We start from the raw sequence: 22,176 nt of genomic DNA on the forward strand, positions 1-22,176 counted from the left end.
GGCTCGTGCTGCCTGAACCAGGCAGGCCAGGAGTTTGCTTTTGCTCCACGTTAAGGTCTTACGGTCCCCAGTGAAGGGTAATGACGGAGAAGTTCAAGATCACATGGGAGTGTGTGTCTCATTGAACATGTCGGAGGTGCTTGTGGGCCAGGCAGGGGCTGCCTGTGGCCAGGGTCCCTGCATGAGGCGCCCCTCTGGCCCTGCCTGCCCATGCGTCTGCCTTTGGGGTGACACAGGGTGGGATGACTCGGAGATGCCCTTATCTTCAGCAACTAGCTCCTTCCCAGTTCCACTGGACAGCAGGGATTTAAAAACACAAATGGCCCTGGTCGTGGGGTCAGGAGCAGAGTGTCCATGTGATGGGTTTGGTATTTTGTTCCTTTTGTGAACTCCCTGACGTTTCTAACTTGGAAGTGCCCAGGTACCTGTGTCTTGAGCATGACATTCCACCTGGGATGTGGGAGGCCAGAGAAGACATTTTCAAGCACCTGTTATATAAGGATGGTTAAAAATATTGTGACTACTGGGCCTACTGCAGTAGCCTAGTGGCAAAAGCCCTCACCTTGCATGGACCAGGACCCCACATGGATGCTGGTTCATGTCCCAGCTGCTGCACTTCCCTTCCAGCTCCCTGCTTGTGGCCTGGGAAAGCAGTCAAGGATGGCCCAAATATTTAAATATAAGTAAATTTAAAGATAATTTAAATAAATTATTTTTTAAAAAGGAATATTGTGACTACTACTAAAATATGAATTTGAAGAAAGTGAAGTTTGGAAGGAGTTTGGCCAGGCTGCGTGTTTAAAGGTGCTGAAATGTAACCCTGAACCTATGTGATGTTTTTGTGACGTGGAGGGTGACGTACGTGGCGTGAATGAGAACTGACTTAATGTGCAGCTAACATTTGTCATCTACTAAGGTGAACCAGTTAGCCCCCCTGCATGTTCGCTGCCCTTCTGCCTGCCCTTCATCACCCTCCAAATGTGATCCCTCTCTTTGCCCAGCCTCCTCCACACCCCCAAAACTGGACAGGAACCCTCTGTTGCAATCAAGCTGGCAAACTTACCCTTGTCCCACACTCCATATTAAATTCTGCCTCTGTGTTCTCTCCCACTTTATGCTGATTTTTGTAAGGCCGAGTGACAAGGAGGGAGGCCTGGTGCCGCCACCCACTGGCAGCTCGGGTGCAGTTGACAGGGAGCTGGATTGGAAGTCGAGTGCCCGGAACACCAGTTGGGGCCAGTGTTGCAAGCGGCAGCCTTACCCATGCGCCACAGTGCCCGCCACCCACCTGTGTATTCTCTGGGCCTGTTCTCCAAGATTAGGTTAGCAGACCTGGTGGTGGGAGGTTGGGGCAGAGGCAGCCCCCTAGACCGGGGCTCCCCGTGTGCTGTCTGACATGATCTGGGAGTTATAGCTCCGTGGGCATCATCTGCTGACATGGCGTCTGGGCCACGGTGCCTCTGGTGCTGGGCACAGGGAGAAGCTGGGGGCAAGAGTGGGCTTTGTAGAGGCTGGCCCCAATTTGTACCGTGGACACGGATGCCACACAAGCCCCCAGTGGACATGAGTTTTCCTTAAGTGGTCCTGAGTGGACCCTGACCACCTTAGACCCCGTGCTGCCTGTGTGACGTAGCCTGGCCTGCCACCTGCTGGGACTGGCTGGCTGAGAGATGCAGAGGCCGTGCCTGCTTTGCCACCCAGACTGCCCTGAGCTGCACGCTGGATTCTCCGTTGGCCCTGCCGCCAACTCAACAAGCATTTCAGAACAGCCGACTCTTCTTGGTTTGTCTGATCTATAGGTAGGCTCAGTGGCTACCTGTCCTTGGTTGTGAAGTCTGAGTGTGACATACAGATTTGGGACGTTTGCTTTCTGTATGTGAGTGTATGTGTGTGTGAGATGCTCTTTCTGTAAGGCCGCACTGACTAAGCAGGTGCAGGTTGCTGGACTGCGTCATTTCAAAGCTGTCCACTGGTGGTACTGTGTGGTGGATCTGGCCTTTGAGGTGTGTCTGTCGTGGTGTTGTGTTGGCAGGTGCCTCTCTGCAGGCAGAGCAGCTCCCTGCCATGGTCTGGGTGGTCAGAACATGGACCCTGAGGCACACCTGGGGATCAGGGTGCTACGAGGCCAAGCTCTGGGTGGGCCCTCTGCTGCGCTGCCTCCAGCCAGCCAGTCGGCTTCTCTGGGGAGGTCCGTCTCCTCACGCGGGCTCCATCCTCTGTCCTTTGTTGCCTCCTGTCCCCATCGGGTGGAGAGTTCGGATTTGGGGGTTTTGGGAATGGGGGAACACCCCAACCTTCAGTGCATTGCACTTTTCAGAGGAGAATGTCATGGCCAGGGCAGGAAGAGGGGCTGCCAGGCAGGTGGGCCACCTAGGAGCCGTGTGTGATTGCCCTGTTCCCAACAGGAGCGACACACATGCAGAAACCACAGCCGTCTTACTTCTGTCCCCACTGTCCCGTTCTGTCCTCAGAGACCCTGGAACCCAATGTGGTTTTGTGCATCTTTCAATGGGCACTGATTGGCTGCTGGACCATTCTCAGCAAGTGGAACCTGGGGCACTGATTGGCTGCTGGACCATTCTCAGCAAGTGGAACCTGGGCCCCTGGTGTCACACCCTGTGCTCTGCAGTCTTCAAAGAAGGGTTTACTTCAGTACCCTTGTCTGTTGTTCCCATTCCTTCCATTCTAGGCAAAATCAGTGCCCCAGTGTGTGTGTGTGTGTGTGTGTGTGTGTGTGTGTGAGAGAGAGAGAGAGAGAGAGAGAGAGAGATGTTCTATCAAGCAGTGAAACAGCAAGTCCCTGGCCTTTCACTGGCTGATCTAAAAGCTTGTAAGTGAGTCTGTCAAAGCCTGTGTCCCTGATAAGCCGGCATGAACTGATGGCCTGACAAAGACATTTCTGAACACGTGATTGCTAATGCTGCATTTGAAGAAGACAAATGATTCACATATTTGCATCCATATGTCACATACTTGTTGTAAAACCTGGAGTTACTTAGTCGACTCGTATCAACATATAACACGTAACAACACATAAATAGTGTGTCTTGCACTTACTGGGCAGTGTTGCTTGAATCCGGGGTACACACAAGATGGTTTCAGCTAGTCGACTGCTCTGTGGTGAAAATTGTTTGTCTACAAGTTAGGAGACAAAACGGTTCTGTGGTGATAAAAAGCCTAGTTCTCTCATTTTTCAGACAATAAGCCAAGTGTCTTTAGTAACACACTCCTAATATTCTTGCTATCTATTAAAATTGCAATCTTTTTTTCCCCAAAAGGAAAAATTAAAAAAAAAAAGTGAGGGAGATGGGTCTTGGATTCTTGAAGGGTTGAGCCGTGGGATGGCGGGCAGGTGTGGGCCCGAGCTCACAGTGTCACTGGCTGACCCTTGCCGAGTGGAGAGGGATGTCTGTGCCAGTCGTGGGGTGCAGGTGCTGTTAATCTGTGGGACTCTTAGGGCCCGTGGTGGGCTCAGGGGCCCTAGACCCACCCCGGAGACTCTTCATCTGTGTGTCCCTGTGTCTGTGTGCGGGTTGAAAGTCCCTGCAGTTCCCAGACCCCCTGCTGGGTATGTGAAGGCTGGACACATGAGCGCGCCCCCTCCGCCCCGGGAAGGTCTACAGGCAGTTTGGAGGCACGGCCCCTCCCTTGGTCACTTGGTCAGCAGCTGGCATGCCGGGGAGAGTCGCCATCATGCAGGCTTGCATGTGCCCCGTGGTGGGGCCTCCTGCTTTGCTCAGCACAGCCTCTGGTTCTCCCCATCTTGTGCAGAGCGTGCTGGGCCACATGGGGTTCAGTGAGGGCTTTGGTAGTCCCCGAGGCCCCGGTAAGCCACCCGCAAACCACAGCCCTCAGAAACTGAACCCAAAGATTTTATTCATATTCAGAGTCTTTATGGGGAGAGAAGTCACAGCTTTTACTCTGATTATCCAAACGCCTGTGACAAAAGGCTAAGTACCAGCGTGAAGTTTCTTCTCTAATGAGGGGGATCGGGTTTCTCTTTGATGTCGCTGATCTCCGGGTGTTTTGATCCGGGTTGTGCTCCACCAGCATGGACAGTGGTTCAGCTGGCTCATACTGGAGAGGTCAGGTAGCACGGGAGCCGACAGGCCACTTGAATATCCTACCCACTGTTGAAGAGATCTAAGGAGTTGCGCTTTCCATCGAGAATGATTGTTCTAGACCCTGCCTTTTTGCCAAACTCCACATACATTTACCTACAAACGTGGTGGGGCGGGGCGGGGGAACACTTACTGCACCGCAGAAAGGTGAAGTGCCACTACCTGCGAGAAGGGGTGATTGCTTAAAGTTGGCTACAATCAGAAAGCTTTTCCTTTAAGGAGTGTAAAGCATTCAACTCATTGACGTCAAGATTTACAAAGATGGGATTGGAGGGTGCCGATCTCTGTAAGATGCAGTTGGTGGTGGCTTGGCCTCACAGTCCCTGAGCAGTCCCTGGGCGCCCCTTCTGAGCTGCTGCTTCCCTGCCCCTGGGTGCTGGCCAGCCACCCACCGTCCTGCAGCCCACTGGCTGTGGCTCTGCGGCATGCTTGCTGGCGCTGCCTTCTTGGGACCTTCAGTGCTCAGGAGCAGCAGCAGTCGTGCTGTCGAGCAGCTGACGCCCAGGGTTGAGCTGGGAGTCGACTGTCCACGTCTCTGCTTGTCGCCTACTGAGTCCTGCTGGATTTGGCTCTGACCTTGAACCAGCCACGTGAGAGGGTTTCACAGGTGCTTTCCTCGGCATGATCTTGGTCTTAATCTTTTGTGACTTGATTTTTTTAAACCTAATCTGATTGTTCACTGGTCAGCCATGTCTAACAGAGTCCAAGGTGGCTGGTGAGAATACAAAAGGAAATAAAAAGTTGGAGGGACCGGACTGGGCCGGGAAGACAGTCAGAAAGGGGCGCGTGAGGAGGGTTTGCATGTACTCTGCATTTGTAGGCAGGTGAGTCCCAGGGACAGCCCCTGCTGAGGTCCGAGTCACCTGTTGACCTTCTGTGCTGTTATGTGAGTGCTGCCTCAAGCCTGGACTCTGAGTGGAGCCTGAGAGAAGCCCCCATCAGGGACTTGGCACCCACTTTGAGAAGACCCCTGACTTTGGCCTTGGCTGTGCATCTGTTCCCGAAGTTTCAAAGGAGACTGGAGGCTAGTGCTTCCTGGGCTTGGGGCAGTCCCCGGGGATGATGCAGCCTCCAGAGCTTGTTCGAAATGTGTCCCCGGAGACATCGTGGGGGCCGGGAGTGGGTGTCTCCTCTCTATGTGTGAACACAGGCTGATCTGGCCTTGGCTGCCCTGGCAGCATCGTAGCTGACACGTTGGGAAAGGCTGGGCACCACGCCAACAGCCTGCTGGGGCTTGGTGACCAAGCTCACCCTGCCTGCCCATTGCTCGGTCTTTGGGGTTTTCCCATTTCCCCTTGACACAGTCGCTTGGACTCCACCCTCACATCTTGCCACATGCTGGGCATTCCTCTCCAGGTCTTCTCATAGCTTCCATCTCTTCTAGAGACGCACCATCCTACCTGTGATATGCCGGTCCTGGCCCTTGGCACCCATCTTGCTGGCGCTGTCCCAGGATGCCTCACTCTGTGTTGATAGAGGTGCTTGCTTGCTCCACACACCAAAGCTGCGGAGGCTGTGTCCACCTGACGGCTGCTTGGGGAGGTGGTCGCTGCAGAGCCCTCTGCGCTGTCTGTTAGCTGCCATCTCCCTGCTTTTCCCTGCAGGGCTCCAGCACAGTCCACTCCTGCGTGATCTGAGGGGCATTGCCTTGCTTCATCCTGCACCCCTGGCACCCCCGACACGAGAGGCTGGAGTGTCCCACCTCCGGCCTGTTTAGCTCTCAGGCTGAGAGGTTTCAGGTGGGGATTGATGGTGAACATCCCAGTGCCCTGGACACATTTTGTCTGGAGTGTATCAAGTCTTAGTAGCATCCAGGGGGGGTTTCTGCATTTGTGAGTCACAGGAAATGAAGACCAAGAGGACAAAAACACGAAAACAGAATCACCGTACATGAAGAAGGGCCCCCAAGGCCCTCCCCACTCCACTCAGGCTGTTCCTAGTGACCAGTACCTGGGCTGGTGAGTTTTTGAAAAGTGGAGTGTGTCCGTTTTCCCTGAGGCTAAATTTAGCCATTGCTTTGGAAAATCGGGTGGTACAGCTTGTGCCTCATCTCCATCTGCCCTTCCCTCCTTGTCGGCTCTTGGATATCTTACACGGCCTTGCCCGGGAGGGCATCTGCTACGCCCTTTCTGCCCCATGGGTTCTGGGAGGGAACCGCGTCTTTGCAAGCTTCCCAAGGAATGCAGGAGGCTCCGGTGGGCAGCAGCCCCAGGCCTCCACAGAAATAGTCCCCAATCGGCCTGCGGGTGCCCCATCAGCTCCTCCTGCCAGCGCGGCCAAGGGCTGGAAATGGAACAAGACACAACAGCCTCTCATTCCCGGTCCAAATAGCAACAGGAGGGCACATGTGCACTTGAGCCACAAATAACGCGTTTTAAAATAGCAGATGGTATTTGATGACTGCCTCTTCATTCATTCACCTGCCAAGGCCGAACCTTCCCCTCTGCCCTGGCAGCAAGACCTGAGGTGGCTCTGCTGAGGCTGTTACCACCACAGGGGCTGTCCGTTCTGATCCCGGGCATTCCGGTGCAGGTGCACCTGCCAAGCCCCTTCTGGACAATCCTCTTTTGTCCAGTCTGTAAAAATTCCCAGTTCAGAGGTCATTCTTAGCTCGACTTGTTGAGTGCTTCAGTCACTGGCGGTGGTGGTGTGGCCACAGTGTGTGTGTCACCAGCCGCTTGCATCCCACGTACCTTGGGAACAGCTAGAAGAGCTCCAAGTGAGGGGCCACGTTTCCACTCAGTGGCAGAGGGAGAGTGGCACAGCCACAGCATTCCGGGCTGTGACTGCGGGAGATGTTGCTGCAGGGTCTGACACCAGCACCCGTGGTTACACCATTTCCTTACCTGACCTGAGAGGTGGTGGTGGTGGCTGGCCAGATCAGCTTTCTCACCTGCTTCCCAGGTCAGCTGCATTCTTGCTGACCGCTGGGAGCAGGTGATGAAGCCGCTGTTGCTGTCCCGGCCACCTGGGGCCGTTGGATGGGAGAGGCCGCTGGATGTCAGAAGCTCAGACAGGGAGATGGAGGCCCCTCCCAACAGCACTCACTGTGTGGGGGTGCAGGAGCAAGCTCCTGCTTTAGAAAAACCCTGTGGAGGGACAGGTGTGGGGAATGGGACCTTCATTTGATGGGTTTGCAACGCTGGCAAGACTCGGAAGGTTTCCCAGTTTGCTGGGAAGTAGGCAGCCTGGGCCCAATGTTTTTGTGTGTGTGCCCCGGCACCTACAAGTGGGGCGACTTTGGGAAAGTCCTGAGGGCTCCAGTATGTAACCCCACCCACAGCCCACACCCCGGGCTCCCTTGTCTGTGAGCTGTGGAGCTGGTCTTTGTGTGTGTTTCTGAGGGTGGTAGGAGTCACTGAGGGAGTCCTGGCTTCCTGGGCTGTTGTCAGTTTCACAGTGGGTTTGTGTTCAGAGAGGGAACCTTCTCCCTGCCCACCCCCTCCCCTGACCCTGTTGCGGGCTCAGAGATGTTGCTCCCTGCTTCCTGGGTCATTGTGTCACTCAGAGCTGTGCTGAGGTCATGAGGATACCAGAGATCCTCAAGAGAACATATGGGTGCAAGGTGAGGACTTAACCACTAGGCCACTGTGCTGGGACCCCATCTGGGTGCCAATTCTAGTCCTGGTGGCCCTGCTTCCCATCCAGCTCCCTGCTTGTGGCCTCGGAAAGCAGTCGAGGACGGCCCAAAGCATAGGGACCCTGCACCCGCATGGGAGACCCAGAAGAATCTCCTGGCTCCTGGCTTCGGATCAGCTCAGTTCTGGCCATTGCGGCCACTTGGGGAGTGAACCAGCAGACGGAAGATCTTCCTCTCTGTCTTTCCTCCTCTCTGTATATCTAACTTCCCGATAAAAATTTAAAAAATAAATCTTAAAAAAGTATGTGCAGGTACATGTTATGAAAACAGAAGCGTACCAAGTATCGAATAAGCCTCATGCCATTTCCCACCAGCTTTTGAAGAAGCCCTGTGCTTTTGGCTTGTCTTGTTAGAAGCTGAAAGCTGAGGTGTGACGAGGTAGTTGGATGGACCCCAGCCCTGTTTACATTATACTTGTATGTGTGTATACCCGTATATGTACATACATGCGTGTACAAAGATTTACTTACTTGAAAGGCAATTGGGATGCAATGGCTGGAGCTGGCTGAGCCGGGTACCCCACGGGGCAGGGTAGCAGGGGCCCAAGTACTTGGACCATCCTCCGCTGCCTTCCAAGGTGCGTTTGCCAGGATCTGAGTAGGAAGCAGAGCAGCCTGTTGCTGAATTGGTGCTCCAGTATGGAATGGCGCTGTGCAGGCAGTGGCTTAACCCACTGTACCTGTGTGTTTTTGAGACCCTATGCGTGTATAACCCTATATGTGCTTGTGAGACCCAGAAATTAGGTATATAGGTTTCCTTTCTGTGTAATTTCATGTACCAGTAAGATTTAAGCATCGTGTGTATCAGTCTGTTATATTTACGCAACACGTAGCTAGTTTTGTCGTCACTCTGTCTGTGTATAAAAATACCCCAAAGGCCAGAGTGAAAGCTGCAGTGTTGTCTCACTGTCAGAAGTAGCCCAGCCGTGTGTGTACACGTGGGTTGTTACTCATGCGGGCTAGAGATTTTTCTAAAAGTTGACATGAAAAAAAAGCTAAGCAAGAATTTCAAAGCTTTTTATAGCAAAATAGGCTTGTCTTTTAACCCCATTTTCCACGAAAGTATCCTCTTCTGTCTCCCAGCCCTGTCCATTGACGGGGCCAGAGTGCTGAGTCCCCAGCAACAGGGGCACACCCAGCACCCACATCTTGGCGTCTGAGTGTCAATTGCCGTGAGAGGAGCCAGGACTCTGCTCCTTAGAGAAGGCATTTGCTCTAGGACACGGACGCGGAACCCCGGGGCATCCTGTAATGCTGGAAAGTGAGGTGCTCCGAGAAGAAGGCAGAAGGCATGCAGCGCCCTCCAGGGGACGGAGAAGCCAGCCCAGAGGAGCCGGCTGCAGCTGGAGTTGTTAGGACAGCAAGATAAATACCCTACTGTTTTGCTGTGGCCCGGGGCGCACTGAGAGGAGTGAGCAAGCGAGTAAACAGCTACAAGAGGCCAGTCTTCCCGGGAGAGCCCGTGCAAACCCACCCCACCTGAATATGGCCTGCGCTAACAACTTGCCTCCAGAAATGAGGAGAGGAGAGTGACTGCGCTCTGCAGTAGCCACCCCACCTGGATGACCAGGGGCAGCCTCACCTGAGCGCCTCCCTCCTCCAGCCCCAGCCCTGTGCCACAGGTGTGGGGCAGGGTCATTACCTGTGACATCCCTCCGCAGAGACCCCAAACCCAGGCGCACCGTGAGGAAATGCCACATAGACATAAGCCGAGGGGCTTTCTCCGTACAGCTGGGGTCACAAAAACAAGGGGAACACAGAGAAATGGCCGTGTCTCGGAGGAGGCTGAGCAGGAGGGTATGCTGTGGGGTCCTGCACTGTGTCCTGGGGTGGAATAAGTACCGTAACAGAGATGGTGGTACGTGCTGGCCAAGTCCTGGCTTGGTTCATGGCAGCTGCACGCCGCCAGCCTGAGTTTTCTTAGTTGTGACTGTGGATGGCTACATAGCATATTGGTACTAAGAGAAACTGGGTGAGGAATATGTGGGAACTCTGCTGTACCACCTGACTCTGTGTTTGCTGTAGAGGCTGCAGCTTCGGTGGGGGGTGGTCCCAATCTGTCTGCCCAGGCAGTCCCAAGCAGCCCCCATCCTGCTCCCCACGCAGACAGTTCCTCACTGATATTCTTGCTCTGCCCTAGATAACCAGTTCAGGATGTCCATCCTGGAGCGGCTGGAGCAGATGGAGAGGCGGATGGCCGAGATGACGGGGTCGCAGCAGCACAAGCCGGCGAGCGGAGGTGGCGGCAGTGGCAGTGGCAGCGGCGGGAGCCAGGCGCAGGTACAGCTCCCCGGGCTCGCCGAGGTGCTGCTGGGCATGAGGACTCGCTGTTGGCTTTCTTCCTGGGTGTAGACAGAAAGTTTGAGGGAGAAGTTTCCCACAGCCATGCTTCTGGAATGTTGCTTTTGGCCTCTCTCGTGTGTGAATGGCTTTGAGTGACCTCACAGTTCCTGCTGTGGGGGCAGCGTGGGCAGAGGGCATCCGATGACATGACGCCTGAGGGCCAGATGGAACTCTCATCTCCCTGGGTCGAGATCCTGTTAGACACTGCCTAAGCTTATGTTTTGTGTTTTATTGCACCTGTGGTGTAATGGAATTCGGTCATCACGAAACCCTTTAACTTAAACCCCGACGAGCTTGGTGGGTCCCTGAGGAACTTGATGGAGCTGATGAAGGTAGCGCAGCATCAGGGCGTGCCCCCTGACCCTAGCAGTGGCTTTCTGGTACGTTCCATGGGGACCCCATCCCACGCCCCCCACAGCCCCTGCTTTCTCAGACATTCCCTTGAGAACCCTGGCCAATTGCCTCTAAGGCCACCTGGCTGTAAACATCACCTGGGAACTCTGCACAAACTGCTTAAGGGTCTGGCTGGCTTGCCTTCAAACGATACACTGCCTGAGGAGCCTTACAAATACAGAGCTCATTGAGTCGGGGACTGCTGTAAGTGGGCCCGGTTTCCCCGTGGCCAAATGTGCTCTTGGAAGCTGGCTTCCCTGAACCCCTTTGTGACGCCCATGCAGATCGGGCTGCTTCTGTGTAATGCTAAAAGAAAAAGAAAGAAAGAAAGGGGGAAAAAAAGGAAGGAAGGATGGAAGAAAGAATGAAAGAAAAAGATCCTCTTTGCCCATGGTCTGGAGACCAGGGCGTGTACAGGGTGCGTGGCAGGTGCCGTCCTGCTGTGTTCCTGTTGGCTGCTTGCGTGGCCCGGAGTCCCTCACTGGCCTCTTGGTCTCTGAAAGTGTGGTTGGTTTTCCCACTGAACGTTCTCCATTTGAGAGCACGAGGAGCCCCCAGGCCTCTCTGGAGAACTCTAGGGCTGCAGGTTAGGCTGGAAGGGCCACTGCCGGGGGAGTGTGAGCTGCAGCTGAGGCAGAGGAGTGATCCAAGGACCCAGGGAGCGCCAAGGAAAGTGGCTGGCCTCACGGGCTCTCAGCAGCCAGCAGCCTGCACCCTGCAGTGGGCGCGCTCCCTGAGACAGGTTGGTGGGCACCTCGTTACTGGGTATTGGCTGCCTTAGTTGCAGGGGTAATCAGAGCTATGGGAAGGTCCCTTGGCCTGGTCCTCCAGGAGGCCAGACACTGCAGAGTTCTGCTCCTTGCCTCACGCCCCTTCTCATGGCCTCCCCTAACACACACTTTCCCGTCGCAGTGTGCTTCCGGCACGGGCACCCTGGGCAGCTGCTTCGAGAGCCGTGTGGTGGTCGTGTGTGAGAAGATGATGAGCCGAGCCTGCTGGGCCAAGTCCAAACACCTGATCCACTCCAAGACTTTCCGTGGGATGACCCTCCTGCACCTCGCTGCTGCCCAGGGCTATGCCACCCTCATCCAGACCCTCATCAAGTGGCGGTAAGGCTGGGCCATGGTCGGATAGGGTCGCCCTGGCCTGCGTCTGTACACTGCCCCCACCCCCAGTCTAGCGCTTCCACGGGAGCTGCAGATGGCTAGGGCCACTCTGGCCCATGTCAGGACATGACACCTGCTGCCCTCAGCCCCATAGACAGCTAGGGCCACCCTGGCCCATGTCAGCACATGGTGCCTGCTGCTCTCAACCCCACAGATGACTAGGGCCACCCTGGCCCACATCAATACCCAGCCTGCCAGTCCCGCTTCTGTGGGAGAGAGAATGCTGGCCACCCACTGGGCTTCCCAGCCTTGAGCTAAGGGGTTTTCCCTTGAGGACCTGTCCCAAGAGGTTTGTGAACTCTGCCCAGGGCGTGCCAAGCAAGACACGGCCCCAATGTCAGGCTTTCTCGTCCCTTTGGCCCCTGGCCAGCTGAAGAGCCCATGCCATCCCAGAAGCCAGGCACGCTCCTCCCCCGTCAGCCTCGAGTGACGGTGCGGTGCCAGGCACGCTCCTCCCCCGTCAGCCTCGAGTGACGGTGCGGTGCCAGGCGCGCTCCTCCCCCGTCAGCCTCGAGTGACGGTGCGGTGCCAGGCGCGCTCCTCCCCCGTCAGCCTCGAGTGACGGTGCGGTGCCAGGCGCGCTCCTCCCCCGTCAGCCTCGAGTGACGGTGTGCTGTCCCTTGCAGCACGAAGCACGCAGACAGCATTGACCTGGAACTGGAAGTTGACCCCCTCAACGTGGACCACTTCTCGTGCACACCTCTGGTAAGGGGTGACTCCTGGGTATCCGAGCTGTGTACGTGTCCAGACGGGTGCTGGGACACGCAGGTTACCATCCGCCACTGCGGCTTGTTGCTCAGGGATGCTAGGTACAGGTGTGTGTAGGAGGGTAGTGTTGGCCTCCTGGAGATGGCCAGCGGGGACTGGTTTACACCTCTCACTGGCCTCCTCTACCCTAGATGTGGGCGTGTGCCCTGGGACACCTGGAAGCTGCCGTGGTGTTATACAAGTGGGACCGGAGGGCCATCTCGATTCCTGACTCTCTGGGAAGGCTGCCCCTGGGCATCGCCAGGTCCCGCGGGCACGTGAAGTTAGCCGAGTGTCTGGAGCACCTACAGAGGGACGAGCAAGCTCAGCTGGGGCAGAACCCGCGGGTCCACTGTGCTCCCAGCGAGGAGCCCACCTCAGACAGCTGGATGTCCCCGTGGCACAGCGAGGCCATGACCTCTCCAGAAGTACCCAAAGGTGTCACTGTGATCGCAAGCACCAACCCAGGTAAGAACCCGGGAAGTGCCCTGGCTGCACGCACATTTATGGGCTTCGTAGAATTTACCTTATTGTTCCTGGTTTTTGTTTAAGAAAACCTGGTGCTTCTTCCACACCTTGTCCCCAAGACCCAGCAGAAAGTAGTAAATCCACATGTCAGAGGGCCTGAGTATGACCCCTGCCAAGGGGAGCAGCCATTGCCAGGGGCGGGGGTGTCCTGCGCCCCGACCGCACGCTTTGCGTCACTCAGGCGTGGGAAGTGCTGGTTCTTTTGGGTTCCTGCCTCGGTCCCCAGTCCTGGCTCTGCTCTCTGCTGTGCTTGCCAGAGCTGAGAAGACCTTGGTCTGAACCCTCTAATTACTACAGCAGTGAGAGCCACAAAGATTATCCAGTCCCCAAAAAGCATGAATTGCCGCCCCCTGCACTGAATCCGAGGAAGCAGAGCGCTAGTTCCAAGCAGGCTCTCCCCGACAAAGTCAACCCCAGTGGAGACGCCAGGGGCCACTGCTTGGGCCGGTCCCCTCCTGCTGCAGACACTGAGGGCTCCACACCTCTGCCACCCAGCCTGTAGTAACGTGGAGTCCCAACGGTCTTTCCATTGGTGTGTCTACAGTACAGGTGACAGGCAGTCCGAAGGGCGGCAGCATAGGCAAGGAGGCGGCCCCTGTGCAGGTGCGTCCGCGGGAGCCAATGAGCGTCCTCATGATGGCTAACAGAGAGGTGGTTAGCGCCGACGTGGGTTCCTACCGGGCCAGTACCGACAGTGAAGAGTGCCCACAGCCCATGGACGACCTCCAGGTGAGCCCTGCCCAGGTAAGCCCGCCAAGGCCCAGGGCAGTCCGTTTCTGAAGATCGCCTCCCGCCCTCCCACACGTGAGGGGCGAGAAGCCTGACCCATTGTAACATCAGACTGTCATTCCCGGCACCTATGCTTCCATTGACCAAGTTAGAGTCTCGACAGAGCCTTCAGTCTTGGCACCGGTTCCTCCACAGACTCACGCCAGGGCCACCCAGTGAGATTCTGCTGGCTGTTTTTGCTGCTTTAAGGAGCAGTTTATCATAAAACCAGAACCCTCAGAATAGCGAGAGAACACACATTACGAGAGCATGGGTGGTGTGCGGCTGTCCCAGGGCCTTGAAGCTGACCAGCAACCCCTTGTGATAGACCTAGAAAACCCAGGCTTCTTTCAAGACCTCAGCTTGTTGGGGATTAGAAGAGAACGGACACATGCGGGTGCACTGAGGCTCTGCAAGCCGAAAATATGCCAGAGTCCCTCTCTTCTGCTCCCCAGTGATAGAACCCAGAGCAAATATCCGCGGGGAAACGGCCCACTGGGAATTTGACAGGACACACACATACCTGCAGAAGTGCTGCCAGTGGAGGGAGGCGCCCAGAAGAGGGCCCAGGTCCTGGCCGGCACACCTGGCTGCGGGGCCACTCCTGGGCAGTGCATCCCAGCCAGCCCTATGCCGACTGGCACAGAGTGCAGAGCCTGTGTGCCTCAGTGCGATCCCACTCCCTCGGGCCAGGGGAAGGCACCACCGATCCACAGACGCTGCACGCTAGGGAGGCCTCAGCCATCGCAGAGCAAGCGCCGTCTTAGACCAGAGACTAACACAGTTCAGACTCCAACAGAGCTGCTCGACACGACCTGGTGGTGCAGAATCAGCCTTCAGTATGAGCATGGCTATGTCCCAGTATAATGTCATTCACTCCAACAGGCTAGATCCAACCTGGTGCAAACTACCCAACTCTGACGGCCCCTCTTTGAACCCATACTAGAGGCTCCTAGAGAAGCACACATCCAGCCTCGAACTGGGCAGTACTAGGAACTGGGCAGTAGCCAGGAGCAGGGAGGCCAGGGGAGCCCCCAGAGCTGTGTGCAGCGCTGGGGATGGTATTGCTCGTGTTGTGTGCCGCCGAGTACCCAGGAAAGCAGCCCTTGGGATTGCTGGAGCCCTGTGACTGGGGGTTTGAATGACCACTGGGTGGCAGAGCTTTGTGCCAGCTGGCCTCTGAAACCTGGATGCATGAACTAGAAAACAAGCTAAAGAGAAGAAAGCAATGTCATATTTGCAGAGCCTTGAGTGTTTTACCGACTTAACGGCGCATATCCATAGAAAAGTAGCAGTTGAAAGAAGTTCTGCAGGCACTTGGAAAACTAAGAAAAATAGCTCAAGAAATGGTGTATCAGAGTTCCCAGGAGAGAGCAGGGAAGCCAGTAGCGCTGCCACAAGTAGCTGCAGGTGGAGTGTGGTGGGGAAGGACGAGGTTCAGTCAGGAACCAAGAGCTAAAATCCTTAGATATTCACTTACTCATGACTATTGAAGAGGCAGAGAGACTGACTGCTCGATGCACCCATCTGGCCTGTGCAGGTTCACTCCCCAGTCCCTGCCACAACCAGGGCTGGCCACGACCAGAGCTAGCAGCGGGAGCTCCATCGGACTCCACGTGGGTGGCAGGGACCCGGCTCGTTGAGCTGTCACCCTGAGTCTCCTGGAGTCAGGAGCAGTCCCCTGACTGAGACCTGGAAGTGGGTTGTGGGTGTCCACGTGGGTTCTTAACTACTGGCCCAAATGCCTGCCTGCCTCCCTCCACCCCCAAAAACTGCTAAAGTATTTTAAGGAAACTTGGGAAAGAGGAGTGAAGTCAGTAAGGATGTGTCGCAGCAGCCCCTGTGTGCAGAGGGGAGGCGGCAGATGTTGCTCCCGGTGATGTGATGGGTAAGGGTTGGCTGCCAGTGCTGGTTAGAATGTCAAGTTCATAGGTAGCATGAGAACAGGCTGCAGGATTTCTGAGTCCTTGCAGGGGAGAAAGAAAACCAGGTCCACTAAGGGACACTAAACATTGATAACAAAGTGGAAAACAGCCACAAAAATAACGAGACAGTAAAGTAGGCATATGTTCAGACTTGATCATTCACACTTGGAAAGTGGTGATTCTGTTAAAAGATTCTCAGAATTGATTTCTTTTTAAAAAAAGGAAACTGAAATACACCAGTATTTGCTGCTTGCTGGGAGAGACACAACTGAAATGAAATAAAGCGAAGGAAACGAAAGGATGAAGAAAAATAGTAAGCGGGCAGATGAATACAAATAAAAAAAAAGCAACGTAGTTTTCAAGGCAAACAGGAAATGGATGATTTATCATTAAGACCTGGCTGCCTGACTTGCAAACATTGAAAACTGGCAACTGTGGAACTGGAACCACACAGGCACTCCTGTCTCAGAAGGTCTCAGGCCAAGTAGACAGGAAAAGGATGTAAAATTTACTAATACACTTAGCTTCATTAATGTATGTGACGTATTTAATATGATAGGAATACATGTATCCCATGGCATATGTAGGATTGGTTTTTCATAAGTCATTTTACAAATGTTATTCATATCCTAGGATACCATATCAGAACAAAACCCCAAAGCCACTCAATTTAAAGGACCACAATCCAGGGAGTTTGGAGGTACAGACGTAACTTCTTAGGGACAACTACTGTGACTATCCTGGGCCTTGGACGTTGTGATTGCTTAGCCTTCTGCAGCCGCTGCTGCAGTGTGGGTCCATGGGCTCAGCCATGCACTCTGGGTCACACCGAGTCCTTGCACTGCCCCGTCAGGGTCAGAGGGATGACCAAGGAAATTCAGCTTTGCTCCTATTAAAGGCAGTCTCCCTAGAAACAAAGGCCGGTTGACTCTGCAGGCATTAGGAGAGAGGTCTTCCATTCACTGGGTGGTTCACCACACAGTAGCTACAACGGCTGGCCAGCACTGACCCGGCTGCAGACAGGAGATCCATGTGGCTCTCAGACTGTTGGATATCTTCCACTACATTTTGCCACATGCGCAGCTGCGAGCTGGATCAGAGTGCAACAGCTGGAGGCACAGGGGCTGTACCCTGGCCCCAGTAACGGCAGCTTCTCTTCCTCCTGTTTGAAATGTAAGAGGTTTGAAAAAGCTGATGTGTGTCCTCCTTATTTCCACGTAAAACATAACTCCTGCTGGGTGAATATTTAAAAGACTTGCCAAAGTCTTTTAAGCATTTTGTTTTGTTTTTATAGATTTTGGTTTTTATTGGGAAGGCAGATTTACAGAGAGAAGGAGATAGATACAGAGAGAAAGATCTTCCATCTGCTGATTCACTCCCCATGTGACCACAATGGCCGGAGTGAGCCGATCTGAAACCAAGAGCCAGGAGCTTCTTCTGGGTCTGCAATGCAGGTGCAGGGTCACAAGTCTTTGGGACATCCTAGACTGCTTTCCCAGGCCTTTAGCAGGGCGCTGGATGGGAAGTGGAGCAGCCAGGACATGAACTGTCACCATATGGGATCCTGGTATGTGCAAGGCAAGGATTTAGCCACTTGGCCATTGAGCTGGGCCCGACAAGCGTTTTTAATGACAAGGCGAAGGCAGAGGTGTGAGAGCAGGCAGGCCAGTAGCCATCTCACCACACTGATGCCTCCACTCACTTGAGAACCGCAACTGGGGGATCATTCGTTGGTTGATATTAGCTGAGGACAGAGACAGGCACAGGGCTGAAGTTCTCCAAGAAAAGGAAAGAAGGGTTTCAGCTGCACAGTGCCTGGAACTGATCACTTCAGAGGGTCTCGGTGTGTTTTGGAGAATTATGAAGCAACCCTACAGCGATGCTGGAGTGCATTGGTTGGGGATGTGTGCACACCCCTCTGCCCTGGTCTGTCCATGGGGATGGGTGGAGGGCAGGCACCCTCCTGACCTGGGTGCCCTGTGACCCCGGGCTTGCAGGTGAACATGATGACCTTAGCAGAACACATTATCGAAGCCACCCCCGACCGAATCAAGCAGGAGAATTTCGTGCCCACGGAATCCTCAGCCCTGGAAAGGACAGACCCCGCCTCCATCAGCAGCACCATGAGCTGGCTGGCCACTTACCTCGCTGACGCCGACCGCCTGCCCAGTGCCGTCCAGATCCGGTCAGTGCAAGTCTGGGGGTGGGTGGCCATTGACCGTGGCCCTGGACTCCCAGCAGGTGTCCAGGGCAGACCAGTGTCAGCGTGGCGAAAGTGCTGGTGTGTTCAGCCGCCTCCCTCGCAGGCGATGAGGGCTGGCCACGCAGGGGCAGGGCCCCGCCTGAGTCCGTGTCTGTTTCTTCTCCCCGCTGCAACAGTGCGCGCAGCGAGCCTCTCACCCCGTCCTCTAACACCAGCCTGAGCCCCGCCGGCTCCCCTGGCAGCGCAATCGCCTTGGAGAAACCCCCCCTCCCCTCCGCAGCCGACTGGTCGGAATTCCTGAGCGCGTCAACCAGCGAGAAGGTAGAGAATGAGTTTGCTCAGCTAACTCTGTCTGATCATGAGCAGAGAGAACTCTATGAGGCTGCCAGGCTTGTCCAGACAGCTTTCCGGAAATACAAGGTAAAATTGAACAGGCGGGCCCTTGGTGTTGTGCAACGGCTTTGAGGTCTGGGAGGATAGCGGTCGCGGTCACTGGGACTGAAGCGTTTGGGCCGGGTCTTGTCTGTGGTGTTTTGTTTGTGTTTCTCCAAATGGGTGGAATTTGTAACTGAGGTCACTGTGTCGCGTTCAGTGATTCCCAGTTTGCAGAAGTTTTAGCAGCATAAGGCAGGTGGGGGGTAGGGGGTGGGGTGGCTGTCGCCAGCTCCGCTGCTGATGGGTGATGGGTGATGACCATGGGTGTGCAGGGAGGGGGTGTTGGGGACAAATTCGGACCCCTGTGCGCTTCCCAGAGGGGTCGCTGACCCTCTCACACACACATGCTAGAACCCTGGGTCCCTGCTCCCACGGTAACATCAGTGGTGTATTTTAAGAAAGATGAGTAAGATCGGGAAAGGCTGTGCACCACCCGGATTTAAATGCTTTCTAAAATGAGCGCGTTTTCAGCCTCTTGACGTTGCAAGCAAGAGTCAAGAGGTCTATTCTGTGGGGTCATCTTTCCCAATTTCCGTTCGTCCTGACTGCATCCAGGGAAACCCGGGGTAGGGGCTCATGTCTGCAAAGTGAAGTTTAACAAGCGATGATGCCATCTTGGTTTGTACAAAGCCCACACTGATGTTGTCCCCTCACTTTGCTCTCGCAGGGCCGACCCCTGTGGGAACAGCAGGAGGTGGCTGCCGCTGTTATCCAGCGTTGCTACAGGAAATACAAACAGGTGAAGCCCTGCCCCGCTCAACACCTGGGGGGAGGTTCTGGGGTGGAGCTCGGCTGAAGGCCGCCACGTCTGGTCCCTGATGACCGGACTCCATGCGCATCACCCCAGTTAGAACGTGAGCAAAATGCAGCATTTGGCACGCAGGCCAGCAGAGAGCCGGAGTGGCCGTGTTTGGTCTTTCGGCATCTTGTCGCCTCTGGAGCTGCGTCCTTTTGCTGGTGTCCAGCTAGGGGGTGCTTGGGTCCGAGCTGGGTTCCGGTCCGAGCTGGGTTCCTTTGTGACAGAGGACCCCAGGGAGCTGGACGGCGGCTGGATAGGTGAAGGCCAGGCCGGCTTGGGCCGTGGGTGTTGCCACCTCTGCTCTGGACACTGTCCTTTCAGCTTCTTGCTCACGTTAAAACAAAGAATTGTGGAAACCTTTGAAAATCAGCAGCTCGGTGTATCTTAAATTGCTTTTACATTGCTCCATTAGGAGGTGCAAGAAGCGCTAAGTAGGCTCTGGGGATTTGCCTGTTCCCAAAACAACCTGTGGAGTCCCACAGATGAGGGGACCCACCAAGCACCTGGGAGGTACACCCCTCCCGCTCACGTACGCCTGCGGTTCATCCACGTGAGCAGTTCTGTTTCCACTTCCCAGGTGAAGAAGCCAAGGCTGGGATGTTAAAGAAATATTAGACTTTTGAAAATACTGAAAACTGCCTGAGTTGGTCTTGAGTGTTTTGCACAGTGAAGTTCAGTCTTGTTGGTAGATTCTAGAATCTCTTCCTAGGTTGTACTCTAGGTCTATTTTAATCTTTTATTTCAAGAATAGGAAGTGTTAAGATGTAACGGGGCCTGCAACAGGCACGTGGAAGATGCCCGTTAGCCTTGAATGCCGTCTTCCCACCAGCTCCTGGCGGTGCCCTGTGGGCTGCATCGCGCACATTCAGCACGGGTTCTCTCGTTGCCATGGAGGGCTCGCTTCCGCGGCTTGTAGGTCCCTCTGTTCCTGGGTTTCTCCTGGGTTAAGCCCTCTGGATCATGCGGGGGCAGAGGCACCTCCAGTTTGTTGCCAGTTGAGTTCACGATCCCAGAAAATGAAGGTTTATTGTGTAGACGCTGACACCACAGGTCCTAGAGGCCTGCCACGGGCACAGCAGGGGCCGCTGGGTGGGGAGCAGCCTGGCGTGGGCGCGCAGGAGACCCGGAGGCAAGGCGTCGGGGTTTTTTCTAAGTCACTATTTTTGGAACTAATAGCAGCTGTCAAAGTGTTTTGGAGGGTGGAAGGCACGAAGGTAGCCACGGTGTTTTTGCGGGGGTTTTGTTTTTGGCTGGGAGTTTTGGGTTTTGTGACAAGCGGCAGTCTAATGTTAACCTTGGACTCTCTGTTTCTCCCCCAAGCTGACATGGATAGCCTTGAAGGTAATGACACGGCCGTGCCCTCTCACAAACCATTCCACCCTAGTCACAAACCTCACACTCATCGCTGCCCGCCCCGCGCGCCTGTCCTCCGGTGGCCGGTGTGCATGGTGGGCTTTGCTGTGGCTCTGAGGGGGCTGCGCCAGAGCAGGATGGCTAACGCCCTGCTTGGGGTGCAGCGTTCTCATTGGGCCATGTGCCCGCAGAGTAGTGGGCAAAGACCGCACCTCCTGCTGGCAGCCCGCATCGCCTTGCACGTTCCAAAGTGCAGGGCGGCAGAGACCAGGACGCTCCAGGGGACACGGTTCCTCAGGAGACAAAGCTGCCTTTGTCCTCACTGCCTGTCCCCAGTGTCTCATGGTGATGCCACTGTCTGTGCCCTGGCGTCAGGCTCTCGGGCTCGGTCCCGTCAGCCCTCCCAGCCAGGAGGCCCCTGCGCTGTGGCTTCTCTCTTCTCCCAGGCTGCCCCACAGCAGGCTGGCATGGGGGAGTGCTTCCCAGCAGACCCAGGCCCTTGTCCCGTTGTCTGAGGGGTATTCATCTCAGGCGGAACTAGCTGAGTGGTGTCAGCGTTGCATGATTAAACCTCGTGTTTGGGACCTTGTAACTCGGTCAGGCGTCACAGTCAGCAGCGAGCTGCCTCCTGCCGTGCGGCTCTGAGAGGAGCGTTGAAGCATCCATGTCACTTTGAGAGTGGGTTTTCAGATTCACCAATGTCCGAGTTTATTTCTAAGAAAGGCAGAGTACTTTGAAGGAGAAGAATATTGAAAGCGATGTGTTTAATCTGAAGGCGACCCTTAAAGTGGAGCTCTGGCCCCTGGGAAGGTGGGTGAGAAGGCTCCGCTCTGCCTCTCCCCCGGAGGGCGAGAGTGGAGAGAACACGGCTCGGCAGGCAGGTGCCCCTGCGCAGCCCCTCTTGTCACCGGCTCCCTCTTCCCCCCACAGTATGCACTTTATAAGAAGATGACTCAGGCGGCCATCCTGATCCAGAGCAAGTTCCGGAGTTACTATGAACAGAAGAGGTTCCAGCAGAGCCGCCGCGCCGCCCTGCTCATCCAGAAGTATTACCGCAGCTACCGCAAGTGCGGCAAGAGACGGCAGGCCCGCCGCACGGCTGTCATCGTGCAACAGAAGCTCAGGTGCGCCCGGTGCCCGCTGCAGGGGCGCTCAGGCCGGGCAGGGGCCGAGCACGCTGGGGCTGGCCCTTTGGGCAGCTGGCGCTGCCCGGCGCATCTCTCCTGGGTGTTTAACACCCACGCTCCCTATTAGTTAGCTGTGTCACTCCTGTGGAAGTGGCGCAGGACCAGCACAGGGCTGTCTCCGTCTTTAGTGGTGGATATGGCCATTGTCGAAAACGTGGGGTGACTGCCCGAGAAACCCCTGGGAGTCATGGGGGCCAGAGAAGGCGATGAACACTTGGGAACGTAAAGTGAGCCCGGCCATAAACACGTTCGAGGGCTGAGCATTCGATGCATCTCACGGCAGGACCTGGGCTCGCATCCTGGCTCTGTGGTCCATCGCAGCTTCCTGCTGATGCCCGCCACGGGAGGCAATCTCAACTACTTGAGTCTCTGCCACCTGTGTGGGAGGCCTGGCTGACTTCCCAGCTGCCAGCATCGGCCGGGCCTGGTCCTGGCTGTATTTTAGCATTTGGGCCGTGAACCAGTGGCTGGGATGGGGAGATTCTCTGTGTTTCCTTCCCTTCTGCTCTCTTCCATTCTCTCTCTCAGCTCTGTAAAATAAATAAATTGAAAAGAAAAAAAAAGCTTAA

The 22,176-nt window shown here is 55.3% G+C and overlaps 1 protein-coding gene across 1 annotated transcript in view; it reads left to right on the top strand.

Moving 5' to 3' along the window:
• The window catches only part of LOC101529813 (calmodulin-binding transcription activator 1), a 439,149-nt gene that overhangs the window by 404,983 nt on the left and 11,990 nt on the right, over window positions 1-22,176 (top strand). The window contains exons 9-17 of the mRNA XM_058674694.1: window positions 9,901-10,040; window positions 11,409-11,605; window positions 12,289-12,367; window positions 12,562-12,877; window positions 13,482-13,666; window positions 17,628-17,815; window positions 18,007-18,253; window positions 18,936-19,007; window positions 21,351-21,544. Coding sequence (XP_058530677.1) covers window positions 9,901-10,040; window positions 11,409-11,605; window positions 12,289-12,367; window positions 12,562-12,877; window positions 13,482-13,666; window positions 17,628-17,815; window positions 18,007-18,253; window positions 18,936-19,007; window positions 21,351-21,544 — 1,618 coding nt within the window. The remainder of the gene's footprint in view (window positions 1-9,900; window positions 10,041-11,408; window positions 11,606-12,288; window positions 12,368-12,561; window positions 12,878-13,481; window positions 13,667-17,627; window positions 17,816-18,006; window positions 18,254-18,935; window positions 19,008-21,350; window positions 21,545-22,176) is intronic.

The sequence above is a fragment of the Ochotona princeps genome, chromosome 2 (genome assembly GCF_030435755.1).
Source record: "Ochotona princeps isolate mOchPri1 chromosome 2, mOchPri1.hap1, whole genome shotgun sequence".
Taxonomy (NCBI): Eukaryota; Metazoa; Chordata; class Mammalia; order Lagomorpha; family Ochotonidae; genus Ochotona; species Ochotona princeps.